The 18,913-nt window shown below is 48.0% G+C and overlaps 1 protein-coding gene across 3 annotated transcripts in view; it reads left to right on the forward strand.

The window, feature by feature from the left end:
* Positions 1-17,681, forward strand: part of dph1 (diphthamide biosynthesis 1) — a 105,542-nt gene extending 87,861 nt beyond the window's left edge. For 2 of the 3 annotated variants that reach the window (XM_036961178.2, XM_036961179.2), the window contains exons 11-12: positions 14,622-14,756; positions 15,153-17,681. In XM_036961178.2, the coding sequence (XP_036817073.1) occupies positions 14,622-14,756; positions 15,153-15,251 (234 nt within the window). In that variant the 3' untranslated portion in view covers positions 15,252-17,681. The remainder of the gene's footprint in view (positions 1-14,621; positions 14,757-15,152) is intronic. The other variant, XM_090218617.1, reaches the window with a different exon arrangement.
* The last annotated feature ends 1,232 nt before the right edge of the window (positions 17,682-18,913 follow it).

The following is an 18,913-nucleotide window of genomic DNA, read 5'->3' on the forward strand; positions in this document are numbered from 1 at the left end:
GGCTAGTGAGGGAGAGAGGCAGGCTGGCTGGATGGGGCTAGGGAGGTTGTAGAGGCAGGCTGGCTGGATGTGGCTGGGGAGAGAGGCAGGCAGGCTGGGGCTGGGGAGAGAGGCAGGCTGGCTTGATGGGGCTGGGGAGAGAGGCAGGCTGGCTTGATGGGGCTGGGGAGAGAGGCAGGCAGGGGCTGAGGAGAAGCAGGCTGGCTTGATGGGGCTGGGGTAAGAGGCAGGCTGGAGCTGGGGAGAGAGGCAGGCTGGGTGGGGCTGGGGAGAGGCAGGCTGGCTTGATGGGGCTGGGGAGAGAGGCAGGCAGGCTGGGGCTGGGCAAAGGCAGGCTGGCTGGCTTGATGGGGCTGGGGAGAGAGGCAGGCAGGCTGGGACTGGGGAGAGGCAGGCTGGCTGGCTTGATGGGGCTGGGGAGAGAGGCAGGCAGGCTGGGGCTGGGGAGAGAGGCAGGCAGGCTGGGGCTGTTGAGAGGCAGGCTCGCTGGCTTGATGGGGCTGGGGAGAGAGGCAGGCTGCCTGGATGGGGCTGAGGAGAGAGGCTGGCTGGCTGGATGGGGCTTGAGAGAGAGGCTGGCTGGATGGGGCTGGGGGGAGAGAGGCAGGCTGGCTGGTTGGGGCTGGCGAAAGAGGCAGGCTGGCTGGATGGGGCTGGAGAGAGAGGCTGGCTGGATGGGGCTGGGGGGAGAGAGGCAGGCTGGCTGGTTGGGGCTGGCGAGAGAAGCAGGCTGGCTGGATGGGGCTGGAGAGAGGCAGGCTGGCTGGCTGGATGGGGCTTGGGAGAGAGAGGCAGGCTGGATGGGGCTGGGGGGAGAGAGGCAGGTTGGCTGGATGGGGCTGGCGAGAGAGGCAGGTTGGCTGGATGGCGCTGGGGATAGAGGCAGGCAGGCTGGATGAGGCTGGCGAGAGAGGCAGGCTGGCTTGATGGGGCTGAGGAAAGGAAGGCAGGCTGGATGAGGCTGGCGAGAGAGGCAAGCTGGCTGGATGGGGCTGGGGAGAGAGGCAGCCTGAATGGGGCTAGGGAAAGAGGCAGGCTGGCTGAACGGGCCTGGGGGAGAGAGGCAGGCTGGATGGGGCTGGGGGGAGAGAGACAGGCTGGATGGGGCTGGGGGGAGAGAGGCAGGCTGGCTGGATGGGGTTTGGGGGAGAGAGGCAGGCTGGATGGGGCTGGGGAGAGAGGCAGGCAGGCTGGGGCTGGGGAGAGGCAGGCTGCCCGGCTTGATGGGGCTGGGGAGAGGCTGGGGAGAGGCAGGCTGGCTTGATGGGGTTGGGGAGAGAGGCAGGCAGGGGCTGGGGAGAGAGGCAGGCAGGCTGGGGCTGGGGAGAGGCAGGCTGGCTTGATGGGGATGGGGAGAGGCAGGCTGGCTTGATGGGGCTGGGGAGAGAGGCAGGCAGGGACTGGGGAGAGAGGCTGGGGCTGGGAAGAGGCAGGCTGGCTTGATGGGGCTGGGGAGAGGCAGGCTGGCTGGGGCTGGGTAGAGAGGCAGACAGGCTTGATGGGGTTGGGGAGAGGCAGGCTGGCTTGATGGGGCTGGGAAGAGAGACAGGCAGGCTGGGGCTGGGGGAGACAGGCTGGCTGGATGGGGCTGGAGAGAGAGGCTGGCTGGATGGCGCTGGGAGGAGAGAGGCATTCTGGCTGGTTGGGGCTGGCGAGAGAGGCAGGCTGGCTGGATGGGGCTGGAGAGAGGCAGGCTGGCTGGCTGGCTGGATGGGGCTAGGGGAAAGATGCAGACTGGCTGGATGAGGCTGGCGAGAGAGGCAGACTGGCTGGATGGGGCTGAGGAGAGAGGCTGGCTGGATGGGACTGGAGAGAGGCATGCTGGCTGGCTGGCCGGCTGTGTCTAGGGGAAAGAGGCAGACTGGCTGGATGAGGCTGGCGAGAGAGGCAGACTGGATTGGGCTGGGGAGAGAGGCAGGCTGTCTGAATGGGGCTGGGGGGAGAGAGGCAGGCTGGCTGGATTGCGCTGGGGAGAGAGGCAGGCAGGCTGGATGAGGCTGGGGAGAGAGGCAGGCAGGCTGGATGAGGCTGGGGAGAGAGGCAGGCTGGCTGGATGAGGCTGGGGAGAGAGGCAGGCAGGCTGGCTGGCTGGATGGGGCTGGGGATCGGCTGGCTGGCTTGGGCTGGGGAGAGAGGCAGCCTGAATGGGGCTAGGGAAAGAGGCAGGCTGGCTGAGTGGGGCTGTGGGGAGAGAGGCAGGCTGGATGGGGCTGGGGAGAGAGAGGCAGGCTGGATGGGGCTGGGGGAGAGATGCAGGCTGGCTGAATGGGCCTGGGGGAGAGAGGCAGGCTGGATGGGGCTGGGGGGAGAGAGGCAGGCTGGCTGGATGGGGTTTGGGGGAGCGAGGCAGGCTGGGTGGGGCTGGGGGGTGAGAGGCAGGCTGGCTAGATGGGGTTTGGCGGAGAGAGGCAGGCTGGCTGGATTGGGCTGGGGAGAGCGGCAGGTCGGCTGGGGCTGGGGAGAGAGGCAGGCTGGCTGAAGGGGGCTGGGAAGAGAGGCAGGCTGGCTGAATGGGCTGAGGAGAGAGGCTGGCTGGTTGATTGGGGCTGGGGAAAGAGGCAGGCTGGATGGGGCTGGGGGAGAGAGGCAGGCTGGCTGGATGGGGCTTGGGGGAGAGAGGTAGGCTGGCTGGATTGGGCTGGGGAGAGAGGCAGGCAGGCTGAATAGGGCTGGGGAGAGAGGCAGGCTGGCTAGATGGGGCTGGGGGGAGAGGCAGGCTGGCTACATGGGCCTGGGGGGAGAGAGGTGGGCTGGATGGGTCTGGGGAGAGAGACGGGTATGGACAAAGCTCTTCAGTAGGAGCCCCTATGTTCTGTCTTTCAGCTCTGTTGCTCTCAATTCGATTTAAATTTAAGGGGCTTATTGGCATGGGAAACATATTTTTACATTGCCAAAGCAAGTGAAATAGATAATAAAACAAAAGTGAAATAAAGATAAAAAATGTACGGTAAACATTATTTCCAAAAGAATAAATACATTTCATATGTCATATTATGTCTATATACAGTGTTGTAATGATGTGCAAATAGTTAAAGTACAAAAGGGAAAATAAATAAACACATAAATATTGGTTGTATTTACAATGGTGTTTTTTTCTTCAATGGTTGCACTTTTTTTTCTCTCTCTCTCTCTCTCTCTCTCTCTCTCTCTCTCTCTCTCTCTCTCTCTCTCTCTCTGACTGGTGTTCTCTCACACCACAGCACAGCAGACCAGCTCCCCTCGCTGGGGGCCTCGCCACACTGCACCCCAGCTGCAGCTTGTTTTTCTAACTAGGAAGAGATGGATCTGATAAGCAAATGTTTGTTTTTGTACTCCTATGGAGGTAGTGCGTCCCTTAAGACAGGCTTTGGTTGCACAGTGATATCAAGCACAGGAGTATGAATATGAGGTGGGCTGCATTTTAGAGACACGAAGAGGTGTTAATGTAAGCACTATCAGTCATTACTGTTTAAAAATGAGTCATACGCTTAAAATGTACAGTTTACATTGTGACTAAGACACTAATTGTCTTAGATATTAGGTTAGTTTCCTAATGGGAAAGGTGCCCGTCGTATGGGCATTAGCATCATCATGGTCTTATTTTAAGCTATAGTCCAAGGTCAGTACATTCCATATCTGTGATAATGCACGGTTTATGCTGCTGCTATGATATTGACTAATACTACAGACGCTGTGTGACTGTGATTCGCCCAGTAGTAATATCCCTCCATGACGTTCATTTGTGTTCAGAAGCCTTCTAGTAAGATGTTCCCTGGCTTCCTTGACGGCCCTTTTCAGATACTATCAATACATATGAATTATTTGCGCTGTCTGCGTTTGTGTGTGTACGTTTGATAAGTTAATTCACCTCTTCTCTAATAGACTATCTGCGTCTGTTTTCCCTGCTTTCCTCTGTGGCGCATTAGGAACTGGGAAGATGAGGGAGATATGGGGGGATGAGGGAGTAGAGAGATATAGGGGGATGAGGGAGGAGAGGGAAGAGGTAGATATGAGGAAGAGAGGTATGGGGGGATTAGGGAGGAGAGGGAAGAGAGATATGGGGGATTAGGGAGGAGAGGGAAGAGAGATGAGGGAGGAGAGGGAAGAGAGATATTGGGGGATGAGGGAGGAGTGGGCAGAGAGATATGGGGGGATGAAGGAGGAGAGGGAAGAGAGATATGGGCGGATGAGTGAGGAGAGAGATATATGAGGGAGGAGAGGGAAGTGAGATATGGGAGGAGAGGGAGCAGTGGTTATTTTCAGAGCGTCTCATGTTATATTTATAGTCAATAAGACACACTTGCCTCCTGTCAGTGAAGGGATTAGCAGGAGCAGCTAGTTTACACAGGGAGAGGGAGGGAAGAGATAGATTTGAGCTGAAGAGAGTAGAGATGAAAGGAAAGGGGGACAGAGATGAAAGAGGAATGAGTGATTGATAAGAATACATTACATTATTGACTAGAGCTGTGATGATACCAGTATTGCAATATTCTTTCCATGGAAAAAAATTAAAACACGAAGCAGACAACTCTTTGGTCCTTTTAAAACCAGCTGAATGTAAAATACTGTGTGATATAGCTTGGTAAATAAATACATGTGACTCTGGATGACAACAAAATGAAGTTTATTTCCAGCATTAGGGCTGTTTTCCTGAAAGTTAAATCCGGTTTGTGTTTTGTTTCCTTGCCACAATACTGGTATCGTCCAGGCTCTAGTATTGACATGGTTTAACATGATAACAAAGGGGAAATGATTGAAATTGTAGGCAGAACATGTACAATACAAGAGTTGTTTATCATTTACATAATTGTTTATCAAATTAAATCTCTCCATGACCCATGTCTTTTTAATAGAGATAATTGGAAAATCTTCTGTATTATAAATTGAATTCTCTTTTTATCTCTATCTTAATGTTCACTAATGCCATTCATAGCCAGTAAGAATCATTGGCTCAAAGTAATTCTCGCACATAGTAAAGCAGTGTGTTAGTTCCTCTCCAACACCTGTTTTGCTCTGCACTATAGGGTGTGTCCTAAATGGCACCCTATTCCTTATATAGTGTATAAAGGCTATTCCCTATATAGTGCACTATAAAGGGAATAGGGTGCCATTTAGGAAGCAGACAGTTAGGTAGGTAGAAATAAAGTGACACCCACTCAATATTTTGACACCTGTCTGGCATGTGTGAAGTCAGACATTGTCCCATGGTTCTCTGAATAAAGCTGTGCCCATTCAGTGCTCTTCTCCCTCACTGTTCCTTCTCGGCCAACACTAACACTTCTGCCTTTTCCATCAGCCCACTCCCTACCTCAATGACATACCAATGCCAGTCATTTGTGGAAATGAGTAGGAATTGAAATCATGAATTGAAAAGAACAACTACAGGCAGCTCAGTAATTAAATCGTATGCATGTTCTCAATGGAAAATGACTGGAATGGAACTGGCCCCAAGCCTTGATTATGAACTTTGTACAGTGTGATGGGCTGTATGGTACAGTGTGATGGGCTGTATGGTACAGTGTGATGGGCTGTATGATGTGCTGTATGGTACAGTGTGATGGGCTGTATGATGGGCTGTATGGTACAGTATGATGGGCTGTATGGTACAGTGTGATGGGCTGTATGGTACAGTGTGATGGGCTGTATGGTACAGTATGATGGGCTGTATGGTACAGTGTGATGGGCTGTATGGTACAGTGTGATGGGCTGTATGGTACAGTGTGATGGGCTGTATGTACAGTGTGATGGGCTGTATGGTACAGTCATGGGCTGTATGGTACAGTGTGATGGGCTGTATGGTACAGTGTGATGGGCTGTATGGTACAGTGTGATGGGCTGTATGGTACAGTGTGATGGGCTGTGTGGTACAGTGTGATGGGCTGTATGGTACAGTGTGATGGGCTATATGGTACAGTATGATTGGCTGTATGGTACAGTGTGAAGGGCTGTATGGTACAGTGTGAAGGGCTGTATGGTACAGTGTGATGGGCTGTACGTACAGTGTGATGGGCTGTACATACAGTGTGATGGGCTGTATGGTACAGTGTGATGGGCTGTATGTACAGTGTGATGGGCTGTATGTACAGTGTGATGGGCTGTATGTACAGTGTGATGGGCTGTATGGTACAGTGTGATGGGCTGTATGTACAGTGTGATGGGCTGTATGGTACAGTGTGATGGGCTGTATGTACAGTGTGATGGGCTGTATGTACAGTATGATGGGATGTATGTACAGTATGATGGGCTGTATGTACAGTGTGATGGGCTGTATGGTACAATATGATGGGCTGTATGTACAGTGTGATGGGCTGTATGGTACAGTATGATGGGCTGTATGGTACAGTATGATGGGCTGTATGTACAGTATGATGGGCTGTATGATCGGCTGTATGTACAGTGTGATGGACCGTATGATCGGCTGTATGTACAGTATGATGGACATGTATGTACAGTATGATGGGCTGTATGTACAGTATGATGGACATGTATGTACAGTATGATGGGCTGTGTGATTGGCTGTATGTACAGTGTGATGGGCTGTATGATCGGCTCTATGTACAGTGTGATGGACCGTATGATCGGCTCTATGTACAGTGTGATGGACCGTATGATCGGCTCTATGTACAGTGTGATGGACCGTATGATCGGCTCTATGTACAGTGTGATGGACCGTATGATCGGCTCTATGTACAGTGTGATGGACCGTATGATCGGCTCTATGTACAGTGTGATGGACCGTATGATCGGCTCTATGTACAGTGTGATGGACCGTATGATCGGCTCTATGTACAGTATGATGGACATGTATGTACAGTGTGATGGGCTGTATGGTACAGTTTGATGGGCTGTATGGTACAGTGTGATGGGCTGTATGGTACAGTGTGATGGGCTGTATGGTACAGTGTGATGGGCTGTATGGTACAGTGTGATGGGCTGTGTGGTACAGTGTGATGGGCTGTATGATGGGCTGTATGGTATAGTGTGATGGGCTGTATGGTACAGTGTGATGGGCTGTATGGTACAGTGTGATGGGCTGTATGGTACAGTATGATGGGCTGTATGGTACAGTGTAATGGGCTGTATGGTACAGTGTGATGGACTGTATCGTACAGTGTGAAGGGCTGTATGGTACAGTGTGATGGGCTGTACGTACAGTGTGATGGGCTGTACGTACAGTGTGATGGGCTGTATGGTACAGTGTGATGGGCTGTATGTACAGTGTGATGGGCTGTATGGTACAGTGTGATGGGCTGTATGTACAGTGTGATGGGCTGTATGTACAGTATGATGGGATATATGGTACAGTGTAATGGGCTGTATGGTACAGTGTGATGGGCTGTATCGTACAGTGTGAAGGGCTGTATGGTACAGTGTGATGGGCTGTACGTACAGTGTGATGGGCTGTACGTACAGTGTGATGGGCTGTATGGTACAGTGTGATGGGCTGTATGTACAGTGTGATGGGCTGTATGGTACAGTGTGATGGGCTGTATGTACAGTGTGATGGGCTGTATGTACAGTATGATGGGATGTATGTACAGTATGATGGGCTGTATGTACAGTGTGATGGGTTGTATGGTACAATATGATGGGCTGTATGTACAGTGTGATGGGCTGTATGGTACAGTAAGATGGGCTGTATGATCGGCTGTATGTACAGTGTGGTGGGCTGTATGGTACAGTATGATGGGCTGTATGGTACAGTATGATGGGCTGTATGTACAGTATGATGGGCTGTATGATCGGCTGTATGTACAGTGTGATGGACCATATGATCGGCTCTATGTACAGTATGATGGACATGTATGTACAGTGTGATGGGCTGTATGGTACAGTGTGATGGGCTGTATGGTACAGTGTGATGGGCTGTGTGGTACAGTGTGATGGGCTGTATGATGGGCTGTATGGTATAGTGTGATGGGCTGTATGGTACAGTGTGATGGGCTGTATGGTACAGTGTGATGGGCTGTATGGTACAGTGTGGTGGGCTGTATGGTACAGTGTGATGGGTTGTATGGTACAGTGTGATGGGCTGTATGTACAGTGTGATGGGCTATATGGTACAGTATGATGGGCTGTATGGTACAGTGTAATGGGCTGTATGGTACAGTGTGATGGGCTGTATCGTACAGTGTGAAGGGCTGTATGGTACAGTGTGATGGGCTGTATGGTACAGTGTGATGGGCTGTATGGTACAGTGTGGTGGGCTGTATGGTACAGTGTGATGGGTTGTATGGTACAGTGTGATGGGCTGTATGTACAGTATGATGGGATATATGGTACAGTGTAATGGGCTGTATGGTACAGTGTGATGGGCTGTATCGTACAGTGTGATGGGCTGTATGGTACAGTGTGATGGGCTGTATGTACAGTGTGATGGGCTGTATGTACAGTGTGATGGGCTGTATGGTACAGTGTGATGGGCTGTATGTACAGTGTGATGGGCTGTATGGTACAGTGTGATGGGCTGTATGTACAGTATGATGGGATGTATGTACAGTATGATGGGCTGTATGTACAGTGTGATGGGCTTTATGGTACAATATGATGGGCTGTATGTACAGTGTGATGGGCTGTATGGTACAGTATGATGGGCTGTATGATCGGCTGTATGTACAGTGTGATGGGCTGTATGGTACAGTATGATGGGCTGTATGGTACAGTATGATGGGCTGTATGTACAGTATGATGGGCTGTATGATCGGCTGTATGTACAGTGTGATGGACCGTATGATCGGCTCTATGTACAGTATGATGGACATGTATGTACAGTATGATGGGCTGTATGTACAGTATGATGGGCAGTATGATGGACATGTATGTACAGTATGATGACATGTATGTACAGTATGATGGGCAGTATGATGGGCTGTATGAACAGTATGATGACATGTACAGTATGATGGGCTGTGTATGTACAGTATGATGACATGTATGTATAGTATGATGGGCAGTATGATGGGCTGTATGTACAGTATGGTGGGAAGTATGGTGGGCAGTTTAATGGGCTGTATGATGGGCTGTAGGGTACAGTATGATGGGCTGTATGATGGGCTGTATGTACAGTATGATGGGCTGTATGTACAGTCTGATGGGCTGTATGTGCAGTATGTACAGTATGATGGTCTCTATGTTCAGTATGATGGGCTGTATGATGGGCAGTATGATGGGATGTACAGTGCCTTGCGAAAGTATTCGGCCCCCTTGAACTTTGCGACCTTTTGCCACATTTCAGGCTTCAAACATAAAGATATAAAACTGTATTTTTTTGTGAAGAATCAACAACAAGTGGGACACAATCATGAAGTGGAACGACATTTATTGGATATTTCAAACTTTTTTAACAAATCGAAAACTGAAAAATTGGGCGTGCAAAATTATTCAGCCCCCTTAAGTTAATACTTTGTTGCGCCACCTTTTGCTGCGATTACAGCTGTAAGTCGCTTGGGGTATGTCTCTATCAGTTTTGCACATCGAGAGACTGAATTTTTTCCCCATTCCTCCTTGCAAAACAGCTCGAGCTCAGTGAGGTTGGATGGAGAGCATTTGTGAACAGCAGTTTTCAGTTCTTTCCACAGATTCTCAATTGGATTCAGGTCTGGACTTTGACTTGGTCATTCTAACACCTGGATATGTTTATTTTTGAACCATTCCATTGTAGATTTTGCTTTATGTTTTGGATCATTGTCTTGTTGGAAGACAAATCTCCGTCCCAGTCTCAGGTCTTTTGCAGACTGCATCAGGTTTTCTTCCAGAATGGTCCTGTATTTGGCTCCATCCATCTTCCCATCAATTTTAACCATCTTCCCTGTCCCTGCTGAAGAAAATAAGGCCCAAACCATGATGCTGCCACCACCATGTTTGACAGTGGGGATGGTGTGTTCAGCTGTGTTGCTTTTACGCCAAACATAACATTTTGCATTGTTGCCAAAAAGTTCAATTTTGGTTTCATCTGACCAGAGCACCTTCTTCCACATGTTTGGTGTGTCTCCTAGGTGGCTTGTGGCAAACTTTAAACAACACTTTTTATGGATATCTTTAAGAAATGGCTTTCTTCTTGCCACTCTTCCATAAAGGCCAGATTTGTGCAATATACGACTGATTGTTGTCCTATGGACAGAGTCTCCCACCTCAGCTGTAGATCTCTGCAGTTCATCCAGAGTGATCATGGGCCTCTTGGCTGCATCTCTGATCAGTCTTCTCCTTGTATGAGCTGAAAGTTTAGAGGGACGGCCAGGTCTTGGTAGATTTGCAGTGGTCTGATACTCCTTCCATTTCAATATTATCGCTTGCACAGTGCTCCTTGGGATGTTTAAAGCTTGGGAAATCTTTTTGTATCCAAATCCGGCTTTAAACTTCTTCACAACAGTATCTCGGACCTGCCTGGTGTGTTCCTTGTTCTTCATGATGCTCTCTGCGCTTTTAACGGACCTCTGAGACTATCACAGTGCAGGTGCATTTATACGGAGACTTGATTACACACAGGTGGATTGTATTTATCATCATTAGTCATTTAGGTCAACATTGGATCATTCAGAGATCCTCACTGAACTTCTAGAGAGAGTTTGCTGCACTGAAAGTAAAGGGGCTGAATAATTTTGCACGCCCAATTTTTCAGTTTTTGATTTGTTAAAAAAGTTTGAAATATCCAATAAATGTCGTTCCACTTCCAGTTTTATATCCTTATGTTTGAAGCCTGAAATGTGGCAAAAGGTCGCAAAGTTCAAGGGGGCCGAATACTTTCGCAAGGCACTGTATGTACAGTTTGATGGTCTGTATGATGGGCTGTATCTACATTATGATGGGCAGTATGTACAGTATGTACAGTGTGATGGGCTGTATGTACTGAATGATGGGCTGTATGTACAGTATGATGGGCTGTATGTACAGTATGATGGGCTGTGTATGTACAGTATGATGACATATGTATAGTATGATGGGCAGTATGATGGGCTGTATGTACAGTATGGTGGGAAGTATGGTGGGCAGTTTAATGGGCTGTATGATGGGCTGTAGGGTACAGTGTAATGGGCTGTATGTACAGTATGATGTACAGTATGATGGGCTGTGTGATGTACAGTACGATGGGCTGTATGTGCAGTATGTACAGTATGATGGTCTCTATGTTCAGTATGATGGGCTGTATGATGGGCAGTATGATGGGATGTATGTACAGTTTGATGGGCTGTATGATGGGCTGTATCTACATTATGATGGGCAGTATGTACAGTATGTACAGTGTGATGGGCTGTATGTACTGAATGATGGGCTGTATGTACAGTATGATGGGCTGTATGTACAGTATGATGGGCAGTATGATGGGCTGTGTGGTACAGTATGATGGGCTGTATGTACGTTATGATGGGCTGTATGTACAGTGTGATGGGCTGTATGTACAGTATGATGGGCTGTATGTACAGTATGATGGGCTGTATGTTCAGTATGATGTACAGTACGATGGGCTGTATGTGCAGTATGTACAGTATGATGGTCTCTATGTTCAGTATGATGGGCTGTATGATGGGCAGTATGATGGGATGTATGTACAGTTTGATGGGCTGTATGATGGGCTGTATCTACATTATGATGGGCAGTATGTACAGTGTGATGGGCTATATGTACTGAATGATGGGCTGTATGTACAGTATGATGGGCAGTATGATGGGCTGTATGGTACAGTATGATTGGCTGTATATACGGTATGATGGGCTGTATGTACAGTATGATGGGCTGTATGTACAGTATGGTGGGCTGTATGTATAGTATGATGGGCTGTATGTACAGTGTGATGGGCAGTGTGTACAGTATGATGGGCTGTATGTACAGTGTCATGGCCAGTATGATGGGCTGTATGTACAGTTTAATGTGCAGTACGATGGGCTGTATGTACAGTATGATGGGCTGTATGTACAGTAAGATGGGCAGTTTAATGTGCAGTATGATGGGCTGTATGTACAGTATGATGGGCAGTATGATGGGCTGTATCTACATTATGATGGGCAGTATGTACAGTGTGATGGGCAGTATGATGGGCTTTATGGTACAGTATGATTGGCTGTATATACGGTATGATGGGCAGTATGATGGGCTGTATGGTACAGTATGATTGGCTGTATATACGGTATGATGGGCTGTATGTACAGTATGATGGGCTGTATGTACAGTATGGTGGGCTGTATGTATAGTATGATGGGCTGTATGTACAGTGTGATGGGCAGTGTGTACAGTATGATGGGCTGTATGTACAGTGTTATGGCCAGTATGATGGGCTGTATGTACAGTTTAATGTGCAGTACGATGGGCTGTATGTACAGTATGATGGGCAGTATGATGGGCTGTATGTACAGTAAGATGGGCAGTTTAATGTGCAGTATGATGGGCTGTATGTACAGTATGATGGGCAGTATGATGGGCTGTATGTACAGTTTGATGGGCTGTATGATGGGCTGTATCTACATTATGATGGGCAGTATGTACAGTGTGATGGGCTATATGTACTGAATGATGGGCTGTATGTACAGTATGATGGGCTGTATGTACAGTATGATGGGCAGTATGATGGGCTGTATGGTACAGTATGATTGGCTGTATATACGGTATGATGGGCTGTATGTACAGTATGATGGGCTGTATGTACAGTATGGTGGGCTGTATGTATAGTATGATGGGCTGTATGTACAGTGTGATGGGTAGTGTGTACAGTATGATGGGCTGTATGTACAGTGTCATGGCCAGTATGATGGGCTGTATGTACAGTTTAATGTGCAGTACGATGGGCTGTATGTACAGTATGATGGGCAGTATGATGGGCTGTATGTACAGTAAGATGGGCGGTTTAATGTGCAGTATGATGGGCTGTATGTACAGTATGATGGGCAGTATGATGGGCTGTATGTACAGTTTGATGGGCTGTATGTACAGTATGATGGGCTGTATCTACAGTATGATGGGCAGTATGAGGGGCTGTATGTACTGAATGATGGGCTGTATGATGGGCAGTATGTTGGGAAGTATGATGGGCAGTATGTACTGAATGATGGGATGTATGATGGGCAGTATGTACTGAATGATGGGCTGTATGATGGGCAGTATGTTGGGCAGTATGTACTGAATGATGGGCAGTATGTTGGGCAGTATGTACTGAATGATGGGCTGTATGATGGGCAGTATGTTGGGCAGTATGATGGGCAGTATGTTGGGCAGTATGATGGGCAGTATGTTGAGCAGTATGATAGGCGGTATGTACTGAATGATGGGCTGTATGATGGGCAGTATGCTGGGCAGTATGATGGGGCAGTATGTTGGGCAGTATGTTGGGGAGTATGTTGGGCAGTATGATGGGGCAGTTTGTTGGGGGAGTATGATGGGGCAGTATGTTGGGGAGTATGATGGGGCAGTATGTTGGGGAGTATGATGGGCAGTATGTTGGGCAGTATGATGGGGCAGTATGTTGGGGAGTATGATGGGGCAGTATGTTAGGCAGTATGATGGGGCAGTATGTTGGGGAGTATGTTGGGCAGTATGATGGGGCAGTATGTTGGGGAGTATGATGGGGCAGTATGTTGGGCAGTATGATGGGGCAGTATGTTGGGGAGTATGATGGGGCAGTATGTTGGGGAGTATGATGGGGCAGTATGTTGGGGAGTATGATGGGGCAGTATATTGGGGAGTATGTTGGGCAGTATGATGGGGCAGTATGTTGGGGAGTATGATGGGGCAGTATGTTGGGGAGTATGATGGGGCAGTATGTTGGGGAGTATGTTGGGCAGTATGATGGGCAGTATGATGGGGAGTATGATGGGGCAGTATGTTGGGGAGTATGATGGGGCAGTATGTTGGGGAGTATGATGGGGCAGTATGATGGGGCAGTATGTTGGGCAGTATGATGGGGCAGTATGTTGGGGAGTATGATGGGGCAGTATGTTGGGGAGTATGATGGGCAGTATGTTGGGCAGTATGATGGGCAGTATGTTGGGGAGTATGATGGGCAGTATGTTGGGCAGTATGATGGGCAGTATGTTGGGCAGTATGATGGGGCAGTATGTTGGGGAGTATGATGGGCAGTATGTTGGGCAGTATGATGGGCAGTATGTTGGGCAGTATGATGGGGCAGTATGTTGGGGAGTATGATGGGGCAGTATGTTGGGGAGTATGTTGGGCAGTATGATGGGGCAGTATGTTGGGGAGTATGATGGGGCAGTATGTTGGGGAGTATGATGGGGCAGTATGTTGGGCAGTATGATGGGGCAGTATGTTGGGGAGTATGATGGGGCAGTATGTTGGGGAGTATGATGGGGCAGTATGTTGGGGAGTATGTTGGGCAGTATGATGGGGCAGTATGTTGGGGAGTATGATGGGGCAGTATGTTGGGGAGTATGATGGGGCAGTATGTTGGGGAGTATGATGGGCAGTATGTTGGGGAGTATGATGGGCAGTATGTTGGGCAGTATGTTAGGCAGTATGTTGGGCAGTAGTAAAAGGACAGGACTAATGAATGGATTGCTGGAAGCCCTCTCTCTTGGTTGTGTTGTTTGTGTGTGCAGATGATCTATGTTTATCCTCTGTCTTCTCTCCTTCTTCCCCTCTGTTGTCCTCTCTGCTCTGCTCTGCTCTGATCTCCCTCCCCTCTTCTCCTCTACCAGGCAGCTGTGGCTCTGCAGCAGGTGGGCTGGCAGGAGGTGTACCCCATGGACTTCTACTCCAATCAGAGCCTGGGGCCATGGGCGCCCAACCACCCCGACAACCAACCAGCTCGGCCCACCCGCAAACAGACACAGGTGAGTAGGGCAGAAGACTAATGACTTGGGGGGGGGGGGTGAAACCAAGTGTGTCCAAAATGCTTGAAGCCTCTCGTGTGTGTGTGTGTGTGTGTGTGTGTGTGTGTGTGTGTGTGTGTGTGTGTGTGTGTGTGTGTGTCATGTGCCTTAAATGGAAGCGCTTACTAAGAGCGAGCGCGTCACCATGGTGACACCCAGCGGTACACTGACAACAGAACACATTTCATGATTTTACATTTCTTCTTTGACTTCTTTGATCAACAATCAAATGTATGCATTTGATTGTTATGAACATTCCTTGTGAGTTTTCCTGTCATTGTATCAGGAGTAGGTACTATTAGGGGTAGGCACTGTCACAGTTCCAAATGTTAACTCTCTCCCACTGTTTCCCTACAGAAGACTGGCTCACAGCCAGCCCCTACCTCCACTCCCTCACAGCAGTCTAAACTGTGTGGACAGAACCAGTGCGCCCCTTTTGGCTGTCAGGGAGAATGACATGTACACCTCCACTGCTGGCTGCCAACCAGCTGTTGGAGCTCAGGATGGCTTTCACTCTGAGCCCTGCTCAACACCTCACCTCCCCTAGGAGACGGAGAGCAGTACAGAGAACCAGAGACACTTCACCTCAGATACCCCTCCATTATATTTACTGTCCTGATGGAATGGACATTACTGCATCAAAGTTTGAGAGAGAGAGAGAGATTTAATATTTTAACCAACATGTCTACCAATCAGTAGCAGTTAGAAGTGTGTGTCAGACAGGAGCTCCTGGTTAGGGCTGTGTATTAGTCAGTCACGACTTGCTCTCCACTCATTATTTATTAATGACAGGAGTCTTTCAGTGTGTGTGTGAGATGTGGCCTAGGCTGGTTCCCTGAGTACATCTCCCTAGGTTATCTACCACAGTCTCTCTGATGTCACAAGCCCCCCCCGATAAGGCCTGCTGTGCTGCAGCTTCTACTCAGATCAGTCACAGCCGCATCTCATTCGAATCACAAGCACAGGTGCTAGATACTGCTGGTCCCACCAGATGCCCAGGTCCTCGATGTTGTATTGGGTAATGTGCTACGTCACTGTATATAATATCACATTACACCATGCTCGACACCTCAGCGTTTCCCTCACAAGGCTAGCTAGTGAGTTATAAAGGTGTTTGTTTACTGGCTGTTGTCTTGTTGGTTTGAATAGAAGCATTGGAAAACAGAGTTCTTTCAGTTGAGGTATAATTGACATATTGGGAGGTGGGGATTTGGCAGGAGATTGCATTCAACAGATAAATAAAGAATCTTCACTCCCTAATGCTTGTAGGATCTGCAGAGAAAATATCAAACTTAATTAAGCTGAGTAAACTTTGGTGGATTGCAAAGCCAAACTGAATATCCTCTCTAGTGTCTCTCTTTGCTGTTTACTTCTTTATTGTCCAGTGTCTGGATCCTTACCCACAGAGAATCCCTACCTACATATTTTAAAACATAAACACTATAGCACTGTACCTGTCCACAGCCCTGGGATATGTTTATTAAGCACAGGCACGGAATAATGTTTTTAAATGGAGACAGAAATGAGCATGCTAAACCAATATGTCTAGGTAGTACTTCCTCTGTTTCAAACAAAAAATGTTTTTTCTTGGTAACTGAAGTAATCCAAGTATTTGCACCACCTCTGCTCTCAGACTTGCCTTCCACAGAGACTCTGATCCAATGCACATATATGGCCAAATGCAGAAAAACATGTTATGTGAGAAAATTCTCCCCGTATGATCTGTGATGTATTGTGTCAGACATATTGCACCACAGGTTCATTGGACCAGAGATGAAGTGGGAGGCAGTGGCCACTAGATGGAGAAATCTGCATAGCCAGTGTGTTTTAGCCCCACTCTGATAGTGCTGCTAAATCACCAGTGCTCATGGGGGATTGATTTATCACTGTTTTGTATGGCAGTGTAGTGGGTGAGTGTGCTTGGGGGTGTCCTTCCAAGAACCCTGTGTGCTTTTTGTATTCAGTGTGTGTAATTGTTTCCAGATGTTTGGGGAATGTGACTCCACTCTCTTCCATCTCCCTTGGCATCCCTCCCCCTCTCCCTCTCTCTCCAAATGTTTTTGCCATCATGTTTCTTCTGCCAGCAGCTCCCCGTTTCCTGTCCCTAGGGCAGGATTGGCCAGGGTGGGGTTATGGAGGGGTTATGACTGCTTTTGACTGCTTATGAGCTTCCTGTGCACATGTGTCACGTGACTAAGTCATTTCAGTTGAATGCAGTCAGTTGTACAACTGACTAGGTATTTCCCTTTCCTTTCTCAAAGACAACAGGTGTCATGGATTACGTAGGCGTTTGACTGCTATCAGTTTGCGCTGTACGGTCAGCTGGTGTTTATTGTAACCCAGTTCCTATGTTGGTGACCCAAAACCATTATGTTGATATCCCCCAAATACAATAAAACATTTGAGACCTCTTAAGATATGTGTTAATATATAGGTCATAGTGTATCGTAGGAGGTTGGTGGGACCTTAATTGGGGAGGACGGGCTCAGGGTAACAGCTGGAGCGGCATCAGTGGAATGGTATCAAATATATCAAACACATGGTTTCTATGTGTTTGATGCCATTCCATTTGCACTGTTCCAGCCATTATTATGAGCCGTCCTCCCCTCAGCAGCCTCCACTGTAGTATATCTTAAATAGCACTTTTGTAAAACCCAAAGATGTGTTGCACCAACTGATTGCTTACTTTCAGACTCCTAGTATGTGCTTGTTTGTTTGTTTGTTTGTTTTTCTGGTCCAGAGAAGGCTCCTCAGAGGAGGAAGGGGAGGACCATTCTCCTCAGTGAAATTGTAAAACATTTCAAAAGTGATCCTTTTCAGATAAAACTATATTAAATATATTCACGTCACCAAATAATTGATTAAAAGACACTGTTTTGCAATGAAGGTCTACAGTAGCCTCAACAGCACTCTGTAGGGTAGCACCATGGTGTAGCCAGAGGACAGCTAGCTTCTGTCCTCCTCTGGGTACATTGACTTCAATACAAAACCTAGGAGGCTCATGGTTCTCACCCCCTTCCATAGACTTACGCAGTAATTATGACAACGTCCAGAGGATGTCCTCCAACCTATCAGAGCTCTTGCAGCATGAACTGACAAGTTGTCCACCCAATCAAAGGATCAGAGAATGAATTAACTGCTTACTGACTGTACACTAACTTTACTGCATAATTGTAGCGGGTTTACTAACACCTTAGTTCTATTAGCTATGTTGACTATGACATTACTTTAACTAATACGGTGACCACAATGTAGGCTGTGTGTAGTGGTTATGATATGGTTTGGCTCGTATATTTTTTTTTTACCTGGTCACATACAGCTGATGTGTTGTGCATTGAAGTCCAAAAGTGAATGGAAAAGGTGAGAGGAGGGGAGCACATACAGTGCCTTGCGAAAGTATTCGGCCCCCTTGAACTTTGCAACCTTTTGCCACATTTCAGGCTTCAAACATAAAGATAGAAAACTGTATTTTTTTGTGAAGAATCAACAACAAGTGGGACACAATCATGAAGTGGAACGACATTTGTTGGATATTTCAAACTTTTTTAACAAATCGAAAACTGAAAGATTGGGCGTGCAAAATTATTCAGCCCCCTTAAGTTAATACTTTGCAGCGCCACCTTTTGCTGCGATTACAGCTGTAAGTCGCTTGGGGTATGTCTCTATCAGTTTTGCACATCGAGAGACTGACATTTTTTCCCATTCCTCCTTGCAAAACAGCTCGAGCTCAGTGAGGTTGGATGGAGAGCATTTGTGAACAGCAGTTTTCAGTTCTTTCCACAGATTCTCGATTGGATTCAGGTCTGGACTTTGACTTGGTCATTCTAACACCTGGATATGTTTTATTTTTGAACCATTCCATTGTAGATTTTGCTTTATGTTTTGGATCATTGTCTTGTTGGAAGACAAATCTCCGTCCCAGTCTCAGGTCTTTTGCAGACTCCATCAGGTTTTCTTCCAGAATGGTCCTGTATTTGGCTCCATCCATCTTCCCATCAATTTTAACCATCTTCCCTGTCCCTGCTGAAGAAAAGCAGGCCCAAACCATGATGCTGCCACCACCATGTTTGACAGTGGGGATGGTGTGTTCAGCTGTGTTGCTTTTACGCCAAACATAA

Source organism: Oncorhynchus mykiss, chromosome 24 (genome assembly GCF_057628025.1).
Source record: "Oncorhynchus mykiss isolate SJ-2025 chromosome 24, ASM5762802v1, whole genome shotgun sequence".
NCBI lineage: Eukaryota > Metazoa > Chordata > Actinopteri > Salmoniformes > Salmonidae > Oncorhynchus > Oncorhynchus mykiss.